We start from the raw sequence: 21,054 nt of genomic DNA on the forward strand, positions 1-21,054 counted from the left end.
GGCTTTTGAAAGACGCGAAGGAGGGGTTATAAGGAGCGGCCGAGTCAGACCCTGGGTTCCTCTAGCACCGACTGGCAGCAGCAGCCCTCCTGGGTGCCAGGCGGGTCTTTCCCCCCGGCCCTAGCTGGGGATGCCTGGGATCGAACCGGGGACCTTCCGCCTGCAAAGCGGGGGCTCTGCCGCTGGGCCACGGCCCGTCTCTGTTTTGGCTTGCGTTGCTCCGAACGTCTTTGAGTTAATTTTGAAAGATGAGAATCCACACACCCTCCGCTCGCCCCGTTATGTTGGTGGTTCTGCATTACTTTCATTCCCAAAAGAAAGAAAATGAAATCTTTTGGACAAATTTCCATTTAAGCGTCCCTTTGTGTCTTGGAAGAATAACGCCTAGCGTTCGCTTGATAACTCGCGTCTTCCATTGGAAATGGGCACCGTTTCAAGTGTGTAAATGGATTTTGCCATGGATGGGGCTCGGGTACGTTGACTGCGGTGGGGAGGCGTCTGCGAACAAAGTTCGTGTGCTTGCCCTTCAGGCTCATTGCTTTGTTGTTGTTACGTTTTCCCCACATAAGCGTAAGAAGGGCCCTGCGGGATCAGACCAAGGGTCCACCTAGTCGTGCGTTCTGTTCACATAGTGCCCCGCCAGATGCCCTGATGGGAAGCCCACCAGCAGGACATGAGTGCAACAGCACCCTCCCGCTCATGTTCCCCAGTATACTGCCTCCAATGCTGGAGTTCAGCAACAGAAAGCGGCTCTCCCCCTCCCCAAATTTCTCTCTCAAATCTTTCCCTCAGCCCAGTTTTTCTCTGCCTCCCTCAAGCTGTTTCCGTTCTAGTCCCCGCTCCCCGTATGACTGCTGCCCAAGTGAGCCAAGCAGCTGTTCCAAAATTAGGGAAGGAAAAAGGTCACCCTCTCCAGTCTATTCTTGTCACCCTCTGATCTCCACCCCTCTCTGGGTTGCTGACACACTCCACTCCCCCCACCCCTCCTCTGCCAGCACGGACCCTGCACCACTGACTAGGCGGCTGCGTGACGCAGGGTCTCTTTTGTGTGTGGGGGGCAGGCATGTGGCCCGAGTCCTGGGAGCTTGATGCACACGTGGGGATGGCGCTGGCGTGAGCCTTGAGAAAGAGGAACTTTGGGGATAGCCAGCAGTGGGGGCTGACTTGGAGGGCTTGCCAAGAGAGACGCACCCGGGGTTACGATGTGGCGGAAGCGGCACCGGCTTGACAGGGACTATGTTGTAGTCCGCTTCTCCTCTTCCTCCTCTTCATCTGCCTCAGGTAAGCCCGTGCGCGGTTTGCATGGGTCTGTTTTGTGTCTGGTTTCGTGTGTCAGTGTGTGTGTGTTTTTCCTCATTTTTCCCCCTCAGCAAAGAGCAAAGCTTCGATTCCATCTGAAACCAAGTTATCCCCTCCTGGCACCACCTGGCACCTCCTAGAAACCTCTTGCTTTTGGGGCATCCTGGCTGGAGTTGGGCCCATGTCACTTCCCCTAGAGGTGACTCAGTGGGTGGGGTGGGGGGTTGCTTGCAGTCAGGGTCTGGCGTTTGGGGCGGGGAAAAATTCCCCTCCTCCAGGCCTGGGATGGCCACGTGTCATTTTGAGCTCCCCTCTGCCCCCCAGGAATTGTGTGCAGCTTGGCTCATTTCCTTGAGCCGCCTGCCCTCTGGCGCACCAGTATGCTTTGGATAGGGGTGATATTAGAGGTGGGGAGGGTGGGTGGACCCTCCAGTTGGGGAGGATTTGGGGGGTGGGCTGCTCATCCTTTCCACAGTATGTGTCTATGAAATGAACGTTCGGGGCTGTCGGACCAAATGCATTTTGAGCTTCTTGCACATCCAGGAACGCTGGCAAAAGCGAGATGCATAAGACAGACTGCTGCCATGCTGAGTCAGAAGCTTTGCTGATCTCAGCTGCTACAGTCTGCTCTGAATGCTGGTCTGTGGCAGAGGCCTCTCTCCTCCCAGCCTTGCTGCCAGGGGCCCTTTTTAACTGGCAATATTATGGTGCATAATTGACATGTGGAACTCACCACTGCAAGGTGTGGCGGGGTGGCCACTCCCGTGGATATCTTTGAAAGGGGAGTAGGCAAATGTGTGGAGGACGGGTGAACGGACAGCTATTGATTGTGATTACTAAATGGCGCTGCCCCTGAAATACCTGTTGTTGTTGTAGCGGTGGTGGTGGTGGTGTGTATGTGTGTGTGTGTGTGAGTAATGGGCTGAAAGCTCTCCATGCCCAGCTTGTGGCATTTTCCTGTTGGGGCATCCTGTTGGCCGCTGTGGGAAATAAGATTTTGGACTAGGCCATGGGTGTTGAACTTTTTTCAACCCGTGCTCAACAGTTGGGGGGCCACTGCTGAGAAGGCCCTTTCCCTTGTCATCTTCCGAAACTCCCTTGGAGGAGGCACACAGAGGAGGGCCTGAGATGTTCATTAGAGGTAGGTTCGTACCAGGAGAGGTGCTCTGTCAGGTACTGCGGTCCTGACCCATGTAAGGCTTAACAGGTAAAAACAGTACCTTGAATCGGGCCCAGAAATGTACAGGCAGCTGGCACGAGCAAGCCAGGATTGGTGTGCTATGCTCAGACATTCTGGTCCCCATGGTCAGTCTGATGGCTGCATTTTGCCATGAGTTGAAGCTTCTGAACAGTCTCCAAGGGCATCCCATGTAGAACACATTGCAGTAATTTAAGCTGAAGGTTACTGGAGCATAGGCTACTGAGTTGAACCTCTCTGGGCAGTGGTAGTGTACCCCTGAGTTGCTAATGTAGGAATGTCATTGCCTCTCTGACCTCATGCACCAGGGCACTTTATTATTTTATTTATTTCATTTCATTTCTATACTACCCAATAGCCGAAGCTCTCTGGGCAGTTCACAAAAGTTAAAACTCTTCCTATGTTCTTATACCTTCTGTGTGCAAAGTATGTGCTCTACCACATGTTTTGTATGCAGGAGCAGTACAACCTCCTCCTGCATTTTAAAGGCATTTTTTTATGCCTCTCAGCCAAAAACTCTCCCACAGCAGTTTAAATATAATAAAGGAAATAACAGTTTCTGCTTGCAGGCTTGCAATCCACGAAGACATGACACACAAGGACAAAGGGAGGGGGAGGGAAGAGGAAAAAATTAGGTCTTTCAGCAGGGCTGTTTTAATCGCCCTGCTTCCCCTCTCCTCTCCCTCAGTATAGCCTTATGGAATGGCTTTTTATCCCCCCCTCCCCGCCAGCTGTACTTCCAAGCAAGTTATGTTTTTAATTTTGCTTAGATGTTCCTGCAGCACTCAAGCTCTGATCCCAACTCCTTGGTGTGGGTGTCTGTTTTAAGGAGCAGCAGGCTGCAGGAACTCCGCAGCAAAGGATGTGCAATCTGCACATGTTCACAGGAATTGCCCCCCGAGCTCTAGCAGTAAAAACAGCTTCTGGAGTGGAGCCTGGATGGATCGATGGCTCTGGGGCCATATGAACGGTCTCTCCCTGGGATGGTGATTTGGGCAAAGGCATAGTCTGGCCAAGGTTGCCAGGAGGATAAAAATGAGATGGGTGACAGAAGCAGGCTGCTACCCTCGGGAAGAATGCAGCGCAAAGGGGTTGTGATGGTATTACTGGGGAATTTTATCTGGGGGCGGAGAAGTGTGTCTCTTGTTGCGAAGATGATACGCTGAAGCTGATAACGGCCATAATAGAAGGATGTCAGGAATGAAGGGACGGTACCTCTGCTGTGATGTTTGGCTGTGCCTGAAAAGCATCTTGGAAGTTTGGACTCGTAGGGATTAATAGTAATAGTAATAATAATAATAATAATCATAATAATAAAAAAATAAGAAGGCACCTGTCAATTTACTTCAGGGCTTTGCTTTCTTTGAGCTTTTTTTTGCACAGTTAATCGCTCTCTGGGAGGCGGAGTTGCTGGGCCACAAATGCAGGGGGTTGAAGGTGACATTCTTTGAAAAATGGAGCTCTGCAGTGTTGACGTGTGGGATTTGCAGTTGCCCCTTTTCTCCCTTGCCCAGAATCCCCTTTGTTCCTTCCTTATTGCTCGCTTCTGACACCTTGGTGAGCTTGTCTTCTCCCTCCCCATTCCCCCTGAGACCTCTTTCTCCCTGGGCTTTCCCACCTGCCTCTTTTCCCTTTCCTTCCTCCTGTGCTCTCCATTCTTCTTTCTCTGGGGTCCTTTCTCAGCCCACTGATCGCCTCCTTTCCTCTCCTTCCCCTTTTTGGCCCTCGTTCAGGCCAGGGGTGGGATCACAGTCCGGCTCTCCTGGGTTCCCCACATGGCCACGCCCCCTTCCCCCATCCACCAATTGTTGGGTGGCTTCCTGGCTTTTCTGCAGCCCGTTCTCCCCTTCTAAAAAGTTGGAATGTCTCTCCTCAGGCTTGGCTAGTGGCAATGAGAGCTTTAAGCTAAAATAGGCTGGCTTTTGGCCACACCCCCTTTTCCTTTGGCCCCGCCCACCACTGGAATGCGGCCCCCAAGAGCTTCTCCAAAATGGAATCTGGCCCTCTGGTTGAGAGCGGTTCTGCATCTCTGCTTTAGGCACACCTGTCCCAGCGTCCTTGCTGTGTGGTCTTTTCTGTTCATAGGCATTGACTTTTCCCTCAGTCAAAACACTTCCTTCTTCCCTCGCAGTGATCATGCCCCACAATTCCAGCCTCAACAGACCCTTCCCTCTGTAGGTTGTGAACATGTTTTGTGGCATCCTAGGACTTCATTCTAGGACTCTAGTCTAGGACGCCTAGGCTAGAGGAGCATGTGAAGATGGTACACAGTTTTTGGATATATGCTAATTCCTGAGCTCTTTAAAGGGGCTTGATATATTTCCACAAGGACTAGAAGCTTTTATTTGTTTTTTTAAAAAAGGGGGTTGATATATTTCCATGAGGACTAGAAGCTTTTACATTTCTTCTTTAAAGCTGTGTTTTGATATAGGCAGCTGCGATTTTAACAGAACACCCACATTGGTGGCCCGGCAACTCTGAATCTTTGTGCGAAGTGGTGCATGACTTGCATGTCCCTGGGGGAACTTCCCTAGCAGTGGACGATTCAATGTGTTCGTTGTGGCCGTGTTCTACCTGGCAATGATCATTTTCTTCCAGGGCACCACTCCCAGGTTGGGGGAGTAGCTCTGGGAGTCACCTGTGCCTATGTTATCTGTGTTATTTCCCAGGCGATTCTGAAGAGGAAGACATGGGATTCTTGGAGGTCCCGGTGACGGATATGAAACCCCTGCTCCCCGAGCTGGGACCGATGCCCGAAGGATTAAGCCCTCAGCAGGTTTGTGTTGCTGGGACATGACTCAGAAACTTTTGGGCAGCTTTGAGAGAGGGGAGGTGGCACCTTTGGCTGCTCTGGTTGGGCAGGATACGCTCCTGTTTTTGTGGGGAGACACTGGGAGGGGATGCAGCAAGTAATTCAATGGCAGGGGCCACGTTTTTGCATGCAGAGGACTCCAGGAGCAAGAAATCCCCCTCCTAAGGTTGAGTGACTGACAGCAGGAGCTTTAAGCTAAAACAGATTGTTGTGTGTGTGTGTGTGTTTTTTTTTTGTATTTTTGGCCCTGCCGCCACTGCCAAAAAAAGAGAGAGAGGTTTCCCCACCCCTGAGGTAGCAGGTGATGGGAAGGAAGCCCTGTGCCTGAGAGACTCTGGAGAACTACAGCCAGTCAGAGGGCTAGATGGAGAAATAGTCTGACCTGGTATAAAGCAGCTTCCGATGAAAGCTTACTGTTATGCCATGGACTGGTGTTGCAAAGACAGTAGCAGGCGGCAGCACAATCTCCCTAGCTTTGCAATACTGATTTAACACTTGCGGTGAGAGAGCGAGAGAACCCTGGTCCTGTTTGAGCCCTGAATGGGTAGAATCAAACTACCTGATACGTTCTAGTTAGGCCGTGTTAAGAATGGGTGAGGGTCGGAGTGGCACGGAGCGTGTCCAGCCCACAGGGGTAAGCAGTTCTGTGCAATGCAGAAAGCTTACATGCTCTTAAACGTGAAAGAGCCCGGAGTTAAAAGTGACGCCCTTCTTTATTTTCGGTCTCTCCTCTGTTTAACATCACTGGACGGTGTTGTCATTTTCTGTCTCTCCTCTTCATGCTGCTGGAAGAGTGAGCATGGAGGAGAGCGGGCGCCTCGTTCTAAAATTGTCTTGTGGTAGCAACAGGGAAGGATTGTTGACCTAGGTGGGGCCAAAGCTGAGCTCGTACCACAGCAGGGGGAGTGTAATGGGAGCATCCAGTGGTGGTAAGAACAGCTCTCTAGGACTGAGCAAACAGATAGCTTAACGCAGACTTCTCCATCTGGTGTCTCCCAGATGTTTGGGACTACAAATCCCAGAATTCCTGACCATTAGCCATCTGGTCTGAAGCTGATGGGAGCTGGAACTCCCAAAATATCCAGATAGAGATGGCTGGTTTAACCTGATCTTTTCAAATATGATAGGAAGCGAAGGCCTGAGATTTTCTCCCCCCCCCCAATACCCCCGTGGCCTGAAGTAGTTAAATTGGGTACGAGTCAACAACTGGGTGCAGCTGTGTCAGGAAAACCCCTCGAGAGATCTATATTTTGGGGTACAGATTAATCCGAGTAATTAAGAGATTTCGTTTTCAGCCAGATCGCTGCCCTGGAATATTGTTTTCTCACGCACTTGGAAAATGTGAGATAATGCCTATTGTCATGCATGCTAACACGAAGAGTGCATGTTCTCAGAGGCACTCTTCCGTAATAATACGGATATATTACTTGAGTTCCTCAGTATACAGATTCTGATACTGAAGGATATATATAGCCATCATGACTAGTAGTCACAGATAGCGTTATGCACCACGGCAGGATCAGACCACGATAGCACAGGGAAATGGGCCAGAGTGGCCCTTTACCACATCTTGTGGCAATGAGTTCCAGAAGTTGTGCATTGTATGCATGGCAAAACTCTTCCTTTTTTAAAAATCCATTCTGTAGTTCAAGATGGCCTGGGCCGTTGACCTGTTTGGTCTCTGCATAAGTTGGCTACTTACTTATTGTCAAAAAGAGGAAATGCATTTGCCCCAAAAGAGGATGAAGAGGGCAAAGATTTGCGTGTGCTTATGTGAAGAGGCAAATTCAGAAATAGTTTCTGCAATTGAAATAGAAATGCAGTGCATCTCCACATAGTGGGGAAGACTCAGCACGGGTGAACTGGCGACATTCGAGTTTTTGAGGTTTGCGTTCCTGATAAAAAATGCACATTTCCCACACAGGCTAAAGTGTGACAATGTGGACTTTGGGGGGATTTGTGTGTGTGCGTGCATGCATGCACTTTCGAATGCGGATGCAAGTTTGAGAAAGTGTGAATGCTTCCAGAGAATTGCGTTCCTGCTCATGTTCTCACTCAGGGTTTCAAGCAGGACAGGTTTGCTGGATTTGTGAACAGGAATGAAATTCTCGTATGACCGTAAGGTATGCTCAGGCTGCTGGCCAGGTGGTAACTGTGGATGAACAAGTTCATGGCCTCCTCTACTCTCCCATCTGAGGGTTCTTTCTGTTTAAACAGGCTTTGGACTGGACAGCCCTCAACACCTTATTTATTTATTGCATTTCTGTACCGCCCAGTAGCTTTCTCCGGTGTACAGCACTGTTTACCTCTGCGTGCCAGACGCACTCTTTGCTGCTCCAAACCTCACCCATTCTTAACCCAGCTGAACTAGAATTGATCAGCAAGTTAGATTCCACTCATTGGGAGCTTAAACAGGACAAGGGTTCTCTCTCCCACTGGATGGTTCAGAACAATTATAGTCCTTCAAATAAAGGACAACCCTCTGATAGCCCTTCAAACAGAAGATGGGGGTTGGGCTCAGTGGCCCTTCCAACCCTACTATTCTATGATTCTATGGTCCTCTGTAAAATAGGACACATGGTCACCCAGTTTCTGCACACCATTGTTACTTTGGTCTTTTCCCCCACCTCCTTTGCTAGGAGGTTCCCCCATCCCTGCTCCCTGCTTAAGTCTGTGCCCACTTCCTTCCCCATCTCTCTCACGCAGGTTGTCCGGCGTCACATCCTGGGCTCCATCGTGCAGAGCGAGAGGAGCTACGTGGACTCCTTGAGGCGGATCTTGCAGGTAAGAAGTCGTCTGCTGCTCAGGCGGAAGGTGCTAAACTGGCCCACTCACCTGCCCCAATCCAAGGAAGTGGCTTCTGGTGCCATTTCACCAAGATGGCAAAACCAAGTCCTATGAGGAGTGGTTGGAACAGCTGGATCGGGTTATATGGTTGGAAGAGAGAGGGTTAAGGGGAGACGTGATAGCGGCCTTCATGTTTCTGAAGGATGGTCACACAGAAGATGGAGCGGATTGGTTCATTGTTGCTCCAGAGAGCAGGACTAGAACCAGACTAGAAGAAAGGAAGTACCTATTTGCATAGCACAACTTGCTAGCGCAAGATGTAGTGATGGCCAGCCACTTGGATGGCTTCAAAAGGAGATTAGACAACTTCATAGTGGATAAGGTAATCAATGGCTACTGGTCAGGATGGATATATTTTTCTTCCAGTATCAGAGGCAGTATACTAGGGAACACGAGCAGGAGGCTGCTATTGTGCTCACGTCCTAATTGTGGGGTTCCTGCAGGCAGCAGGCAGCCACTACTGTGGGAGCAGGATGCTGGATTAAACCCCACCAGGAGAGGCCTTTTCGGTAGTGGCCCCCCAATTGTGGAACAATCTTCCTGGTGTGGTTTTTCTGATCCCATCTTTGTGGTCTCTTTGGTGGCAGCTGAAGGAAGACCATTTTCATTCACCTAGTCCTCTTCAGCAGTTCATATTTTATGGCAGCTTGCCCCAAACTCTTGTTGCCCAAAACATCTGGAGGGCAACTCCCATAATCTTTGGCTATTGACCATTCTGGTGGGGGCTGATGGGAGTTGTAGTCCAAGACAGCTGGAGGGCACCAGTTTAAGGGAGGTTGTTTTTTTGCTTTGGTTCTGTTGTAAATTTGTGTCTATGCTGTTTTGAATAACGTTTAATTGTTTTATATTGTATCGTGTTGTATTTTGTGAGCAGCCCAGAGAATGTGTGTTGTGGGACAGCTGTGTAAGCCATTTATGGAGCAGCTGTTTAGTGTATATCTTGAGTATTTATTTATTTATTTAAACACAAGCTATGTACTAAATAAATAACCTAGGTTTGACATCTCTTTTGTTTATCTATTGGAGTAATTTGAGACAAGACAGAAACGTTCACGTTCATGTCTTATTTTGCAACAAAACGTGAACTGCGTTTCTTCCTTCTTGCTGAACTAATCTGAAAAAGCCAATAAAAACATTACAAGTGCCATAATGGTCAATCCAGTCGGGACTTATTGATTTAAATTTGATGAAGTTACAGGAGAAAAGAATGCAGAAACCCCTATAACTCCTTTCACAATGTGCATTAATGCTATGTCATGCATAAGGTTTCTATACAACTTAGAGTAGACCCACTGAAATGAAGGAGACTTAAGTTAGACCCTGGGTTGTATCCAATCTTAGTCCTATTTAGGGTAGACCTACTTAGAGCAGAACCATTGACTGAAGTCCCATTCATTTCTGCTCTGAGTAGGATGAACTTTGGATACAGCCCCTAAGTCTGGCAAATAAACAAAGCAAAACCTCTGTTATACATTTCTGGTTCCGAGCAGTGATATGGTCATCAGCCACATGTGAAAACAAAGGTGCCCAAATGTCTGTTAATGGTTTTCTCTTGATAATTCCTCAGGCTTTTAACCTGCTTGATAAGATTTTGCATGCTGGTGAACCTGCCCTGCATAGTCCAGCTGAGACAGCAACGGGAGTAGGAAGTAGAGGACTGCATTAACTGATCTTTTTTAACAGCCGTATCTCTCCCATTCTGCCACCGACAGGATTACAGAAACCCTCTGGTGGAGACGGAACCGAAGGTCCTCAGTGCCAGGAAATGCCAGGGGGTGTTCTTCCGGGTCAAGGAGATCCTCCAGTGCCATTCCATGTTCCAAATCGCCTTGTCTTCGCGCGTGGCGGAGTGGGACACCGCAGAGAAGATTGGTGACCTCTTTGTGGCCTCGGTGGGTGTTTGCAGGATGGCACTGCGGACTCGCCAGCTGCGTGTCTGAAACAAAATGGCGGCTCTGCCAGGAGGATGAAGTTCCCTCACCTCTCAGGCCTGGCCTCCTTCCACTACCCAGTGCCTTTGGGATGTTTTTGACTTCAAGCCCCATTAATTCCCGCCAGCGTGGCCAATGGACAAGAATGCTGGGAGCTGTAGTCCTAAACCTCTCAAAGGCATCAGGTTGTGGGAAGGCTGAAATATGGATAGCATCCCTGAGTACTTCATATTTCTTGAAAGAAAAGGCATAGAAATGCAGATGCAACGTGGGATGGGGAAAGGTATCTTTTCTGGTTGAACCTCTGTGGTCCAGAAGGACTAGAATGCAGCTGTAATGATAGTGGGATATGGACGATAAACCCCAGGGTTAGGACTGGCATAAAACATGATCTGCAGAGTCCAGCCAACCATTTCTCCAGCAGTCTCAGGTCTTTTTCAGTCCCAACAGCCCTAGGGCACATCCACAAATGACCAGTCTCTAAGAAAGGATTGACTAGTCCTTGAACAAGGGAATGTCTCTAAATTATATACGACCGCTGCTACAGGTGTCTTTGAAATTCAGCCGAGCGGTGAGGGCCTCCTTGGTCTCTGACCAAGGATGTTGCTTGTGAAGAGGAACTGAGTATCACTTGGCCCCAAACCTGTAGGAATGTCTCTCCCGGTAAGAGCCTACTTGTACAGTACTATCTTCACCTGAGGCCTTCCTCCAAGTGCCTCCTCTGAGGAAGTTTCGGAGGAAGGCAACCAGCGAGTGGGCCTTCTTGGTGGTGGCCCGCCAACACTCTCCCTAGTGACCTCCATCTGGTGCCATTGTTGTTATTTTGGGGCACCAGGTTATGAGTTTTCTCTACTCCCAGGCACTAGACAGCATATGATAAGATTTTTAACAGGTCCCGGGATTTTTCTTGTTGACTGTGCAAAATTGTTTTACATTTTTTGTATGCAAACAGTTTTATATTACATTACTGTATTATATTTTTAGGGTTCTAATCTTTGTAAACCACTTAAGGAGCTTTGGATGTTGTGCTGTATAGGAATGTAATAAATGAAATGAATGGCCAACCCCCAGTTCCATAAATACCTCCTTCCTCACTTTACTTCTAGGGAGGATGTAAGCAGTCCTTGGGGCCTAACTCTTTCCCCTCTGTCTTCCCTCCCCAAAGTTTTCCAAGTCGATGGTGTTGGATGTGTACAGCGAATACGTCAACAACTTCACCAGTGCCATGTCCTTGATCAAGAAGGCCTGCCTTACCAAACCCGCCTTCCTGGAATTCCTCAAGGTCAGAAGAGGAGTCGTACAATGTTGAATGGTGGAGGCGAGGGTGGGAAGCCCGTAACGGGGCTAGTCCAACATTTGAGAATGTGAGCACCCCATCCAGAACGTCGGAGAGACCAACATGGCTCGGAGGCGTGCTCTGGGATATGTCACTGGCAGGGCTGGGCAAGTTACTTTCTCCTGGCATCAGTTCCCCAATCTGTAAAATGGGCTTGTTAACGACCTACCGCAGAGGGTGTATTGTGTGGTGGTAGATATGATAGGCTCTGCAGAGCATTTTGCATGCCAATTCTATGTCGGCACAGTGATGGATTGCCATCCCATGAAGCTGACTGGAGGGAGATTCAGAACACATAGGAGGAAGGACTTGTTCACACAGTGCATAGTTCAACTATGGAATTTGCTACCACAAGATGTAGTGATGGCCACCAACTGGGACGGTTTTAAATGGGGTTATACAAACTCCTGGAGGAGAAGGCTATCAGTGGCTACTAGGCTTGAGGGCTCTGTGCTACCTCCAGGACCAGAGGCAGTGAGCCTCTGTACACCAGTTTCTGGGGAACATGGGTGGGAGGGTGCTGTTGCACTTGTGTCCTGCTTGTGGGCTTCCTGGTCGACAGCTGGTTGGCTGCTGTGTGAACAGAATGGTGGATTAGATGGACCCTGGGTCTCATCCAGCAGCATGGCTCTTTTGTTCTTCTTGAGGCTGGTGGTCTAAAGACAGTCACATGTCTGAGGTGAGAGGATGGAAATGTTAATGGTGGGTCTCTCTCCTCTTGGCAGAAGAGACAGATGGCCAGTCTGGACCGAGTGACCCTCTATGGGTTGATGGTGAAACCTATCCAGAGGTTCCCACAATTCATCCTTCTGTTGCAGGTACCATTTTTAGTTGCCCGTCTTGTGATTTTCTGGGAGAGCATCTTGTGGTTGGGGAAGCCAAAGAAGACGGATAAAGAGAGGGATAGAGGTGAAGGCCTGGGTTTCAAAAAAAATCAGGAGAAATTGGTTCAGTACACATTTTAACGTGAGCTTACCCAGTTTGGAGTTTGGAACTAATGCGTGGGCCAAAACTTAGTTATCCTTTGAAATTCACGCTTCTCCAAATTTTACAATCGAGTTCTCCAGTTGAAAAATGGATACAGAAATGAGTCTATGGCGGGGAAGTGTGTGCAAAATTTGTATGTTTAAAAGAAGTCCCAAAATGTATTATGTTAGGAAAATTGTTTGCCTAAAATGTGTAAATTAGGCCAAATTGCATACAAAAATGCATGCATTGGGTGAAATGCACACACAAACGCATACGTGTTTTCCTGTAGACTTTAAATATATGTAACATATATGATTTAAGGAAGACCTGAACGTAAGGTTGGAATAATTCTCAAAGTTCACGGTGAACTGAGCATAAGGCTGTGGGTGTGAGAAACAGAGTGCGACCAAAATGGATCTGTCCATCTGTCTGTCTACTAGCAGATGTGCTGAGAACATGGGTGGGGTGAAACTGGGCACATGACACCATTGGGGCCTGTGGGATGGCTCCTAGCTGGCAACATCATAGTTGGGGGTGTAGGGAGGGTGATCTCTCTACACCCCCAAGAATTCTTGTTATTCTCCTCTTATTTGTTTGCGTTTTCCAGGACATGCTCAAGAACACCCCGAAAGGCCACGCTGACCGGCTTTCTCTCCAGCTTGCCCTGACTGAGCTGGAGACCTTGGCAGAGAAACTCAATGAGCAGAAGCGATTGGCCGACCAGGTGGTTGAGATCCAGCAGCTCACCAAGAGCGTCAGTGACCGGAGCAGCCTCAACAAAGTACGTGGACTGTTCTAACACAGGGCGGCATGCGGAAGCAGGTGGTCCCCTTCGCGCTCTTGCTACTCATTTGTGAGGGGCACTCACTTGCGGCAGGAGCAATGGCGTTGTGGCGGCAGGGCTCTCAGGGAGCAGCGCCTGGACTATTTTAGTAGCAGGGATGCTGACGTCATCTGCCAGCCCCCGCCGGCTTCCCTGCTCCCTCAGAGCTTCGCTGCAATCCTCACAGTAGCTGGGGGGAGATGGATTTCCCCAGCCGAAATATATCGTTGTGAGCTATCCCTGTTGTAATGCAAAGAACTTTTGGGTGGTCTGGTCTTGAGTGGGCAGTGAAGACCATCAGCCTTACAAAAGACCTGCTCCTGGTGGAGATGAAAACTGCTACACCTGGCTGCCTTTGAAATAAACTGTTCCTCCCTGGTGCTGGGAAAAGAAACTCCTGGAGAATCTTGATCTGTTTGAGGGCAGGCTGTGTGTCCCTCTTTCCCTTTCTTATGCAGTCTCCCAAATCTCCAGCGGTGGTCTAACAGGCTAACCACTGAACTGACTTTTGCCAGCTCACCATATGACTGTCAGTGGGGGTTATGCTTTGCGCTCCTGCTGCAGCAGTCAGGGTTTGCGCGCGCGTGCATGTGTGAATACACACACATATATTGCTCACACACATGCATATAGATCAGGGATGTACAAGAATGCAGTTTCTGTTCACAAATCATGCAGACACGTCCCATTTGCCATCCCAAACGAGAATGTGAGAAGGAGCGCTTTAAACAAAGAAACATTTGCAAATTCCCCAATTTGCAATCGCATTTGATTTTTTTTTTAAATGTGCACTTTGAAATGCACATTTTCTTAAATATGCATTTTATGCTTTAGCCAATGGGGGGAAAGTGCACACTTCTGAAAAATACGCACAGAAATACGCAATTTTCCTGTTCAAACAAGCCAGAAACCAGGTTGAAAACTAAAGTGGGAGCAAGCCGAAATAAACTTTGAAGTGGCTTTTGGAGAATTTAGGGAAGTTTAAAAATGGCTGGTTCTCACATAGAATCTTAGGGTTGGAAGGGGCCTACGAGACCATAGAGTCCAACCCCCTGGTCAGTGCAGGAAGCCTGTTTGCCAGGCAGTCTCCCATCCAAGTCTTCCTGGCCTGTAGAAGGGGAAGAAATGGAAGCAGTGACAGATTTTATTTTCTTGGTCTCCAAGATCACCGCAGACGGCGACTGTAGCCATGAAATTAAAAGACGCTTGCTCCTTGGGAGGAAAGCTATGGCAAACCGAGACAGCATAGTAAGAAGCAGAGACATCACCTTGCCGACAAAGGTCCACATAATGAAAGCTATGGTTTTCCCAGTAGCGACGTATGGCTGTGAGAGCTGGACTATGAGGAAGGCTGAGCGCCGAAGAATTGATGCTTTCGAACTGTGGTGCTGGAGAAGACTCCTATGAGTCCCCTGGACTGCAAGGAGGTCAAATCAGTCCATCCTAAAGGAAATCAACCCTGAGTGCTCCTTGGAAGGACAGATAATGAAGCTGAAGCTCAAATATTTTGGCCACCTAAAGCGAAGAGAAAACTTGCTGGAAAAGACCCTGATGCTGGGAAAGACTGAAGGCAAAAGGAGAAGGGGACGGCAGAGGATGAGATGGCTAGATAGCATCAGCGATGCAATGAATATGGACTTGAGCACGCTCCGGGAGAGAGCACAGGACAGGAAGGCCTGGCGTGCTCTGGTCCATGGGGTCACAAAGAATCAGACACGACTTAACGAATGAACAGCAACAACTCCCATCCAAGTACTAACCAGGGCTGACCCTGCTTAGCTTCGAGATCAGGCAAGATCAGGCTTTGTAGACCTCTACCATCCGTAATGTAGATACAGATGAACACAGCTACCTGGATTTTTGGACTCTCCTTGGGGGTAGAGGGAAGCTAACCTCCTCGCTTAGGCACGCGCACGTGTATTTTAAAAGTTTGTTTCACTTTTTAGGTCTGAAATGGAACGGACCAGTAGATGAGTTTTATAGTCCCTGTGGTTGTCGTATCAACTTTGGGATGGGCAAAAGTGGGTTGGTAGACCTGGCCTGGAATAATGTGGAGATTGGAATTTAGTTATCTACTGGCTTTCACATGTCCTGAATATTCTGATGCAGCTCTAAACTCATAATCAAAATTCAGAATGCATTTTTTTTAAATGAATTTTTCGGGAGAAAATACATTTAGAAATTGGTATTTTGAGAGAAAACACATTTTAAAGAGATGTATTTTGATGGGAATTGTCAGGCAGGTTTAAGAAAGAATAATCAGGTTAATGTGGAAATGGGACGGAATGGACTTATGAGTGGGTGCATACAAAAGTGACATGGGCCAGAAATAGACCTGTTCTTACAACAAGCCCTCCTGACCTCAGAACTGATTTGCTCATTTTATTATATCAGAGAGCTGAAAGACCTCCTTGTTTGCATAGTTGGGAACAGTTATTTTGGGGGCAACAGCCTTTTTGAATCCATATTGTCTGTCTTAATCAGCCTTCTGCAAGCTGATGCCCTCCAAATGTGTATTTTGGACTACAGCTCCCATAATCCCATAGCCAGCTGCTGAAATTTGGCCGCAATTTGGAGGTGGTGTTGGGGGGGGCACAAAAAGGGTCTGGGGGGCACATGTTATGTATTGCCTTCTCTTGCTCTAGGACAACCTCCCCTTCAACAGAGGGTTCTGTACCTGCTTCTTACTACTATTTCCTCGATATTCCTGTCTTCTGCACTCTGCATTTTCTCTTTTGCTTTCTTTCCCATGTTCTCCTTTTCTTTCTCCCATCATCTCCCTCCTTTCTCTTTTGCCCCTTTCCTGTTCAAAAACAGCCCATAAATTGTTGTGGCCTCACCGGTGTGACCCCCTCTTAGCTCCAGATGCAGCCCATTTTCTCTGTTTGAAGATCAGTGGTTTAAGCCAGTTCTGCACCAAAGAGGGGTGTGTGGTTGTCATTTTCTGGCAGCATCATCCAGTAGATCATTTCTTTCTCACTTTGCTATATTTTTCTCCCTTTCTTCTCTGTCCCCCAACCCCCCAAATCTTTCTACAGTTATTAAATTCAGGTCAGCGACAGCTTTTGCTTTGCGAGACCCTGACGGAGACCGTTTACGGCGACCGGGGTCAACTCATCAAGTCGAAGGAGCGGAAAGTGTTCCTGTTGAACGACATGCTCGTGTGCGCCAATATCAATTTCAAGTGCGTGCCTCGAATCTTCGTGCATGCACCTCTGTCTGTCAGGGTGGGGGGCAGAAAGAAGGATGCCACCCCAGTGGTCGGTGGAACAAACACAGAAATGGGGGGGAAACGCAAAGTCTGAGCAACTTAGGTGTAACACGCTGTTTTGGTGTGCTTCTTTAAAAAGGATGCTGCCAGTTTCAGCACCTACAAATATGCTCTCCCCCAGGAATTAATGGCAGACGTTGCTTTGATTACACCTTGCCATAAGGTGTGAGAAATCTTCCTTGTAACTCTGGAATGTTTGCATGTGAGACAAAGGTGGAAAATGTTGCCCTCCTTTTCTCAGTCCCGAAGTCGGATTGGCTGACCTTCACGCAGTGCATGATGGGAGGGAGGGAGTACGTAAAGCCTCAACCAAGAATATCAATAAAAGTAAGAATTGGTTAATCTGCTTTAGTCTCTCGCTTGCTCCAAGCACCAACTGGATTGTTTTTCTGGCTTTTTTTAAACATAACGTAAGAAGAGCCCTGCTGGATCAGACCAAAGGTCCATCTGGTCCAGCATTTTGTTCACATAGTTCCCCAGTTGGACACCCACAAGCAGGACACAAGTACAACAGCACCTCCCGCCCATGTTCCCCAGCAACTGGCATACATAGGCACACTGCCTCTGACACCGTAGGTAGCATAGAACCATCAGGACTAGTAGCCATGGGTAGCCAATGGTCCCATTGGCGTCTGGTATTATGAGAGAGGGAGAAAAGTGACAGCTTTCTCTGTCCACTTTCTCCACACCATGCATAATTTTGTACCCCTCTATCATGTCTCCTCCTCACTCGCATTTTCTCTGTGCTCAACGGTCCCAGGTGTTGCAACCTTTCCTCATAGGGGAGTTGCTCCAGCCTCTTGATAGGCACAGTCCTATGCTCGTTTAGACAGAATGAAGTCCTACAACTCCCAGCATTCCCCAGCCAGCACTTTTTCCAGCTCTACAACATCGTTTCTTAGGGGCCATGACCAGAACTGTGCACAGTCTTCCAAGTGTGGCACCATAGATTTGTATAAGGGCAGTAGGGTATTGGCAGTTTTATTTTTGGACCCTGTCCTAATCATGGGCAATTTAATCCCTTTCCAACAAAGAACCTGCCTTTTTCATAGCAGCTGCATGCTGGGTTAACATCTTCATTGAGCAGCCCTCTACAACCCTGAGCTCTTTTTCTTGGAAGTTGGGTCCGAGGTTTTCGAAACCACGCCCTTCCACCTCCAGTGCTGTGGCAGCGGCTACACTTTGCTTGGCATCTCATTAGACATGCCTAACCTGGCAGCGTGGAAACGAGTTGGGATGAGCTCAGATGTTCCCAGGGGCTCCGAGAATTCAGTAATGATGCTTGTTTTAATATTTCTCTCTTGCAGGCCCATTAACACCAGGTAGGCCGAGGGTGTGTGACGATGTGGTGTTTGCTTTGCCCTTTCGGGTGTGCGGGTGCCGAGGTGACGGATTTGCATGCTTGTAGCGGGTCACGATGGGCTTGCGATTGCTTCTGCCTGCTTAGCTTTGGGGGCGGGCTTTAGCTCGAAGCATCTGCAGCGCTTGCGATGATTTGTGATAGCACCCGTCAGCAATCACAGTGTGGTGGTGGTGGTGTGTGTGTGTTTTAGTAATTCTGGCACATCGAGGATTTTCCAGCTTTCGGCCTTCATTTTCGGCCCTTTTTGCATCAGCCTGTCAACTCAGGGATGTCTGCCACAGAACCCCCCAAACTGCGTGAAGGAGCATTTGAGGAACGTTCAGTGCAATTTCAGATCTGATGGAGCAGTGCCTGGATTAGATGAGCCTCACTGGCTAGACCCCTTCAGCTGACCCAACCTCCTTTTCTCCAACTGCTGTTCATTTGGTGGTTTCCCAGGTTTTGTCCTGTTTTTCCCCCATTTTAGAAAGTCGAAATGCGTCTCCGAAGGCTTAGTTAGGAAAAGTTAAAATAGGTGGGTATTTTTGTCCCCAGTGCTTTTGTCTTTGGCGCTGCCCACACAGGAATGCGGCCCCCAAGAACTTCTTTGAAATGCAGTTCAGCCTCGGGCTGAGAGAGGTTCGACACCCCTGCCGCTCTACGCTTCTGAAGCACTGTAGAGAAATCCCAGCGTGCGGGAACTCTGGGCGGTTTCGCAGCCCACTGACTGTGCCTTGTTGCGGTGGAGTTGTGTCCTGCGGTGTTCAGGGAAGAGATGGCGCTCCCTCCCCACCGCTCTCTTTTTGTCTAAGGCTTTTTCCTTCTTTCAGGGGGCAACTCGAAATCAGCAGCCTTGTCCCGCTGGGGCCCAAGTACATCGTGAAGTGGAACGCCGCCCTCCCGCAGGTCCAAGTGGTGGAAGTCGGGCAGGAGAGCAGCGCCCACGACAAGGACAGCCTTGTCATCCAGAACGTCGGATCCAAGAAGCACATGCCAAGCAGCCAGTCCTCACACAGTGCGTGCCTCTCCCTTCCCTTAGCCCACCCCCTTGCTCCGAATTAAGGTGAAGGGGAGGAAGCCAGGGCTTGCGGTGGGTGGGTGGGACGGGTGGACTGACAGCTCTAGTCTCATTCTCACTCCTCCAAACCATGGACTGCAGGATTGTTCCCACGTTGATATGCATTACCAATTTTTCATGCTCCTCCTCCTCCTCCTCCTCCTCCTCCTCCTCCTCCTCCTCCTTCTTCTTCTTCTTCTTCTTCTTATTATTATTATTATTATTAATAAATCGTTCACACTTAAATGTTTTATCAGACCCGTTTTAGGTCATTTAGATGCAATGTGCAAAATGGAACATGTAGCAACTCTGGAATGTCTACGATCATTCCCTCGGATAGTGAACTGACGCTCATTCTATTGCTACTGAGTGTGCACAGTCCTCATTGGGGGGTTTTTTTCCTCAGGGAGGGAGGTGCCCCCTTAGGTTTTTTTTTTTTAATAAAATGTTTGTATTTCTGCAAATGTCAGGGTTTCCCTAAGCATGTGAATACCTCCCTCTTGTGACTCAGTGGCCTCGTTTTTGGGATCTGTTCCTGTTGGCACTCACCACCCGAGTTTGCTCTTAGAGGGAGTGATGATTTAAAACAAACAGGTTTTGTGGGTATCTGAAGTGCAATGAAAAAGCTGTTTACCAGAGAAAAGGGTAGGATAAGGGTATGGGGTCACTCTGTGGGTTATGATAATCTTTGTCATGGCACTTAAAAGAAAAGTATTCTCTGTCTCTAGCTAAGGGCAGAACCTGATGATCAAAGTAAAGAGTCCTTTTCCTCCTCTGTCAGATAAAGTTTACTTGGGCCCACCTCGTCTGTTCCAGGAGCTCCAAGACCTGCAGAAGGATCTGGCTGTAGTGGAACAGATAACTCTGCTTATCAGCACTCTCCACGGCACGTACCAGGTGAGTCCAGTTCATGGTGGGCTGCGATTCTCAAGAACTACGATCCCTCCAGCCCCTCTCTTGGCTTTTAGAAAGGGTGTGAAGATGGGTCTTTTCACTGTAACCTTTCAAATTATGTATTTTTTTTAATGTTTTAAGGCAGGGGAGTTGAACCTCTTTCAGTCTGAGGGCTGCATTGCCTTTTGGAGAAGCTCTCAGGGGGAGGGAGCATAGTCCAGTAGTGGGCGGGGCCATAGGCAAAAGGGGCGGGCCCCGAAATACCTGCCTGTTTTAGCTGAAAGCTCTTCCTTCTTTTTAGAATGGGGCGGGGGCAGGGGGAACGCACAAAACCCGGGAAACCATCAAATGATCAGTGGTTGGTGGAAAGGGGTTTGGGCCGTCTGTGGAATGTAGAAACAGGTTGGGACCTGTGTTCAGGTTTTATCGTTTTAAGTGGCTGTACACCACCTTGAAGGCTTTTTAGCAAATTAGGTGGTATATAAATGTTAACAGTAAATGGTGTAGCACATGAGACTCAAAGAACTTAACTGGGCGTACGAAGCCCAAGGATTATGGGTGGTGGAAGAGGTGACGGTGCTCTTACAAAAGCGTTGGCAGATACAGACTAATCAGCAACGTTCCGCCAAGAGCGCCCCCAGATTCCCAGCTCGCACCCTAAACCGAGCGCGGACAAGTCTACAGGAAACTAGCGCCTGTAACTGGAAGCATCGTTTGTGTCCCTTGAGAGGACGGCTTGGCTTGAACGTCCCCGCTCTTGCTTCTAGAACCTGAACATGACTGTTGCACAGGACTGGTGCTTAGCTCTGCAGAGGCTGATGAGGGTGAAAGAGGAGGAAATCCATTCTGCCAACAAATGCCGCCTCCGTCTCTTACTTCCAGGGAAGCCAGACAAGTACGTGGTCTGGTTTTTTAAAAATGGCTCTTGGCGTGGTTTGCAGGTACGAGAGAAGACTTGCAGTGCTGGTTCCAAGTTTGGGGGCTACCTTGGGATGGAATTGCTCGGGAGAATCTAAACAAATTCTCCCAACCCAGCCTTCCCTGACTTGGCACCCTATAGGTGTGTCAGACTCCAGGTCCCATCATCCACAGCCAGCAGGGACCAGGCTGGGGAAGGCTGTGTCCTGACCCACATGCGACAGATCGTGCTTCAAGCTCTTCCTGCCAAACCCTAAGCCTGAGGAGAGGTGTTTCAACCTTTTAGGGTGGGGAAAATCTGCCCAAAAGTTCGGAAGCCACCAGTTGATTGGCGGTCAGGGAAGGGGGCGTGGCCAT

General features: G+C 48.8%; 1 protein-coding gene across 1 annotated transcript in view; it reads left to right on the top strand.

Moving 5' to 3' along the window:
* ARHGEF10L (Rho guanine nucleotide exchange factor 10 like) overlaps nucleotides 1-21,054 on the top strand; it is a 109,336-nt gene that overhangs the window by 36,304 nt on the left and 51,978 nt on the right. The window contains exons 10-19 of the mRNA XM_084822337.1: nucleotides 5,167-5,273; nucleotides 8,016-8,093; nucleotides 9,869-10,048; nucleotides 11,253-11,369; nucleotides 12,149-12,241; nucleotides 13,000-13,173; nucleotides 16,254-16,399; nucleotides 18,659-18,843; nucleotides 19,667-19,782; nucleotides 20,547-20,674. Coding sequence (XP_084678463.1) covers nucleotides 5,167-5,273; nucleotides 8,016-8,093; nucleotides 9,869-10,048; nucleotides 11,253-11,369; nucleotides 12,149-12,241; nucleotides 13,000-13,173; nucleotides 16,254-16,399; nucleotides 18,659-18,843; nucleotides 19,667-19,782; nucleotides 20,547-20,674 — 1,324 coding nt within the window. The remainder of the gene's footprint in view (nucleotides 1-5,166; nucleotides 5,274-8,015; nucleotides 8,094-9,868; nucleotides 10,049-11,252; nucleotides 11,370-12,148; nucleotides 12,242-12,999; nucleotides 13,174-16,253; nucleotides 16,400-18,658; nucleotides 18,844-19,666; nucleotides 19,783-20,546; nucleotides 20,675-21,054) is intronic.

This window comes from Heloderma suspectum, chromosome 15 (assembly GCF_057233095.1).
Source record: "Heloderma suspectum isolate Gila_16-S chromosome 15, 16-S_ref, whole genome shotgun sequence".
In the NCBI taxonomy this organism is placed as follows: domain Eukaryota; kingdom Metazoa; phylum Chordata; class Lepidosauria; order Squamata; family Helodermatidae; genus Heloderma; species Heloderma suspectum.